Source organism: Erythrolamprus reginae, chromosome 3 (genome assembly GCF_031021105.1).
Source record: "Erythrolamprus reginae isolate rEryReg1 chromosome 3, rEryReg1.hap1, whole genome shotgun sequence".
NCBI classification, from domain to species: domain Eukaryota; kingdom Metazoa; phylum Chordata; class Lepidosauria; order Squamata; family Dipsadidae; genus Erythrolamprus; species Erythrolamprus reginae.
The window spans coordinates 251,386,203-251,391,574 of record NC_091952.1 but is presented as its reverse complement, the minus strand read 5'-3'; the positions used below and the strand labels follow the sequence as shown (position 1 = coordinate 251,391,574).

Here is a 5,372-nt window from a genome sequence, read left to right as displayed (position 1 = left end):
TCAGACTACTTTCCAAGTGAAAAAAGCTTTCAAAAAGACCAAACATAAGCACTGCAAATGAAGAGTTTTCGGTCCGGGTCAGGGTGACCCGGGAATAGAAGATTTGTAACTTTTTTTGCCCAGCAAAAACTAAGCCCCCCACCCCCCAAAAAAAATTCTCATAGAGAGAACCCCTGAAATGATGAGCAGTCATGAAATTTCAAGTTTCAGATATGCAGGGAAAATTTTTAACAGGGACTCAAACTTGGCTTCGGGTCACATACGACCCGAACAGAACAGCAGGGTTTTAAGAACCTGGTCACCAAACGAATTAAGTTCGTAAGTAGAAGTACCACTGTATATAAAATCGCCTGTTACCCCTATGAATCAATTATGTCTTCCTCAATCTTCTACAATTGCTTTGGATTTTGAGGGTTCTGTGCAGTTTCTTAGCTGTTCCCATCCCTGCATTCTTTTCAGCAGATATTTCTGATATTGTTCCAGCAATTTGTTGGAACCACTCTTCCAATTCAGGACTCACCATTTCAAATATTCCTACCACTTCTGGGACAGTTTAATTGCTTGCTTGATTGAAAACTAAGAAGTGTTTTGAGTGGCTGGGACAAAAGTAGTGACTCTGAAATATGATTCTTCCTTCAAGTCATCTTTATAGTCAGAAGTCAAGTTCCCTTTTATTTATTCTGATAATTGTATTTCCCCTTTAATTTCAGAGCTCTGGATCTTCCTTCCTGGTCTGAATTTCTCCAATCAAACAAACAACACTATTGGTACAATGGTGCAACTATTTAATCTTATAATAAATAGGAGCAGCACATTAATTATATTATATATTATTTTCCTTTCCATTGTGGCTACTACTAATAAAGGAAAACTCAAGTGTTTGAAGATGCTTTATGGGCTTATTCCAAAATTCAAATAGCATCAGATCATTGATCCCTATCTGGTTTTTTTCCCCATCTGTGCATATGTGGGGGGATCATGGTGCTGCTGTTTGGTATTTTTGGGGAAAAAAGGTGCATTCACAAAATGGCTACTGGGTAGAGTAGGTCATCTATTAAACAGGCTTATGGAGTATAAAGTCAACCTCTATATTACTGAGAAGAATTTTAAGAAAAAATGTAATTGGAGGTCTGCATCTCTAAAAAGGATGGAAAATCAAGAATAGAAGGTAGAATAGTTTGTTTTTCAAAAAATAAAACCTCACTCAGAGAGACACTATACTGTAGATAGATAGATTGAGTGATAGATAGACAGAAAGATAGATAGATAGATAGATAGATAGAGAGAGAGAGAGAGAGAGAGAGAGAGAGATACAGATAGATAGACAAACAATTGATAGACAGATAGATGATAGATAGACAGACAGATAGATAGATAGATAGATAGATAGATAGATAGATAGATAGATAGATAGATAGATAGATAGATAGATGGAGAGATAGAGAGATAGAGAGATAGAGAGATAGAGAGATACAAATAGATAGACAAACAGATGATAGATAGATGATAGACAGACAGACAGATGATACTTTACCAGAAGAACCCTTCACTCCACCACTCGAATCAGAATACCCTACAAAACTAGACTTACAATCCTGGGTCTAGAAAGCTTAGAACTACGACACCTTAAACATGATCTAAGTATTGCCCACAAGATCATATGCTGCAACATCCTGCCTGTCAACAACTACTTCAGCTGCAATCGCAATAACACAAGAGCACACAACAGATTCAAACTTAATATCAACTGCTCCAAACTTGACTGTAAAAAATATGGCTTTAGCAATCGAGTTGTTGAAGCGTGGAAGTCATTACCAGACTCTGTGGTGTCAACCCCCAAACCCCAACCTTTTTCCCTTAGACTTTCCACGGTTAACTTCTCCAGATTCCTCAGAGGTCAGTAAGGGGCGAGCATAAGTACACTAGAGTGCCTTCCGTCCCCTGTCCAATTGTTTCTCATATATTTTATATATCTTTTTTCCCATCCATATCTCCTTCCTCTACTCTTCATTGATGTATTCTATTCTCATATCTCTTCTTCTCTCCCTTCCCTGATATTTACTACTACACGTTTTTATTCTCTTTAACTTTCAATTTGTATTGGACAAAATAAATAAAATAAATAAATAAATAAAACAAATAAATAAATGATAGATGATAGATGATAGACAGAGAGACAGACAGACATATATACATATATCTCTCTATATATATAATAAACACATATACAAATATATCAACAATTGCAAAGTTAAAGCATCAGAATGAGTATGGGTAAGAAACATTTTTAGTGCTTCCCAAGGTTGGGCTTGAATAATTATTTTGTTTATAGAGGCTTGGAGACAGCTGAAAATGGAATTTTTATCTACTATGTATCACATGCTGTCTGGTCAGTCCTGGTTTCTAAAAAGGTGGCCACTCTTAAAGGTTAAGGCTTTATGAGAAGTTATTATTATTATTTGTATTGTTCCTGTTGTGAGCCGCTCCAAGTCCTCGGAGACGGGCGGCATAGAAATCTAATAAATAATAATAATAATAAATAATAAATAATAAATAATAATAATATTAACTGAAAAGTAAAATTTAAAACAGAAGAAATCCCATGTTAATTAGCAAGTGCAACAGTATACCAAAAATCATATTCCAAGTATTACAAAGACAGTCCTGTGTGACCCTCAACTTCCTCTGTAAGGAAGCTAAGCCTCACATTGCATCAACTAGGTTTTTCTGCCAAAAAACCAGAAAGGAAAGTTGGGTTTTGTTGGGCCCTGGAGCTAAGACAGTAGAAGCTGCGTCTCTAAGTGGCCTGATGGAAAGAAGACCTTGACCCATATGCTGGTAGATGAGCAGGAGGCCAAAGCCTCAAGCACTATTAGATTTTGTTGTCCTAATTTAGGGTCCCTTAGATCAGTATTTCCCAATCTTGGCAACTTGAAGATATCTGGACTTCAACTCCCAGAATTCCCCAGCTAGCATTCGCTGGCTGGGGAATTCTGGGAGTTGAAGTCCAAATATCTTCAAGTTGCCAAGGTTGGGAAACACTGCCTTAGATGGCTGAATAGCTGGAATGCTAAGAGGCCAAAGGCCTGCAGGGACCTGGCAGGATGGAGGAGTAATGTAGGAGACACTGCAAAATCTCTATGGTCGGGCATAAAGGTGAACCACCAGGAAGTGCAGCAGTGGCTGTAACTTTGAAACAGGGCTGTAAATAGTTTTTGGGGCATCTGGCTTTAAGTGCCTGGTAGTGTCTCAAGGAATAACTGCATGGAAGAAGTTTCTAAAACAAATTACTATTTTTGCTGTCTGGTGTTATTATTCATAATCATGACTTACTGTAATTGCTTCTTTAGGTAAACCATCGATAAAAATTATAAACTCCGGATATCACATTTGGCCTGAATACCACAAATTGTAAGTACCAAATATTTTCGATGCAGGAATGAAGGCAGCCATCCAATTGTTACATACCGTAATCATCACCTCGAGGTTTGATTACTGCAACGCTCTCTACATGGGGCTACCTTTGAAAAGTGTTCGGAAGCTTCAGATCGTGCAGAACGCAGCCCGAGAGCCATTGTGGGGCTTCCAAGATTCGCCCACGTTTCTACAACACTCCGTGGCCTGCATTGGCTGCCAATCAGTTTCCGGTCACAATTCAAAGTGTTGGCCATGACCTTTAAAGCCCTACATGGCATTGGACCAGAATATCTCCGGAACCGCCTGCTACGGCACGAATCCCAGCGATTCGGGTCTTTTAATGCTTTCTATCACTACTTTCTACTTATGCTATGTTAATACATACTATAGTACTGTACTTGTTTGACAAATAAATAAATAAATAAAAATAAATAAATAAGGGGTTACGCTGGGAATTCTTCTTCTTGAGTCTTTTAAGGTGAAAAGCCCTGGGGATTTTGAGTGTATCAATTCACCAACCATGCAAGAAACATTGATTTTAGGGCTGTAGTCAAAATAATGGTCAAATACATGTTGATACGTTTAAGTAAAATAAATAATTTTTTATTATTATTATTATTATTATTATTATTATTATTATTATTATTATTTAGATTTGTATGCTGTCCTTCTCTGAGGACACACATAAAGTGACCCTGAATCTATTTCTGCAAAAATGACATTATCTTTTGGTTTCTTTTTACTATCAGGGTACATGAGAAGATTTGGAATGGACCTATACAGGTCAACATTTCTTACGATAATACCAAAATTGCTCCAAATATGTCTAAAATATCAGGACTCTTCTCTTCTCCGTATGACCAAGAGTTCGACAATTTAACACAAAGCCTTCTCTGTGGATTTTTTGCCATTGTTTGCATTTTGGGCCTGGTGGGAAACGGAATGACAATTTATCTTCTGACGTATTGCATTAAGAGGAATTCTTTCACCACCTTCATCCTGAATCTCCCCGTCGCTGATTGTGGAGTCCTCGCATCCTACGTTTTAGCCAAAATATTTGCGACGGTGTTAGTTGTGGGTAAAAGAAATGATGTTGTCAAAACTTTTTTCTTATTGTTTTTTGAGCTATTCCTCTTCACCTATTCTGCCAGCCAGTTTCTGCTGACGGCTATCAGCCTGGAGAGGTGTGTGGCCGTCCTATTCCCACTCTGGCATCGCTGTCATCATCCTCCATATTTGCCCACCCTGGTTTCTGGCCTCATCTGGACCCTCACTTTCCTGCTCTCTGCGGTGCACTTCATTCTCCTCCAAACCGGGGCCTTTGGAATTTCGCCTCTACTTTACCAGCTTATTGTGAATGGTTTACTTTGTACGCCTCTCATGGTTGTGTCCACTGTGACTCTATTGATTCATACGAGGTTTAAACTGCAGCTTGGTCAAAGGAAGTTGCTCACTGTCATCCTGCTGGCTCTCCTTTGCTTCCTTCTTTTTTCTCTCCCAATGAATGCCTTTTATGCCATGGAATATTTTGGTTCCTATAATCCCCTTCTCATGACCATTGGGACAGGATGTGTCACTCTCAGCAGCAGCATCAACCCATTCCTTTACTTCTTTGTTGGGAGTGGGAAGAGAGGGAAGGATCAGCCCAGAGCAACTTTGAAGATCGCTCTGCAAAGTGTTTTCAAGGATGAGCAGGAAAGCTCAGAAGAGCAGCAAACTACAGAGGAAAACATATTATGAAGTGTCACTTTTGTTTTATAATCATTTAAAATCCATAAAAAATGTGTGGGTTCAGTAAGAAAAGTGACGTGATTTACTAAACTAGTTAAATACAAAACAGCATAAGCACTAAATATTTATCTATGTATAATTCTCAAAGTGAAGATTTATTTATTTATTATTATTTTATTTTATTTATTTATTTTGTCCAATACACAGTGGGTATATATCTATAT

The 5,372-nt window shown here is 38.0% G+C and overlaps 1 protein-coding gene across 1 annotated transcript; it reads left to right on the top strand.

Annotated features, from left to right (window-relative positions):
- Positions 1-2,270: 2,270 nt before the first annotated feature.
- LOC139165496 (proto-oncogene Mas-like) lies at positions 2,271-5,157 on the top strand. Its single transcript, XM_070748672.1, has 3 exons — positions 2,271-2,274; positions 3,351-3,411; positions 4,167-5,157. Exons 1-3 carry the CDS (start codon positions 2,271-2,273, stop codon positions 5,155-5,157), a joined length of 1,056 nt encoding a protein of 351 aa, XP_070604773.1.
- Positions 5,158-5,372: the final 215 nt, after the last annotated feature.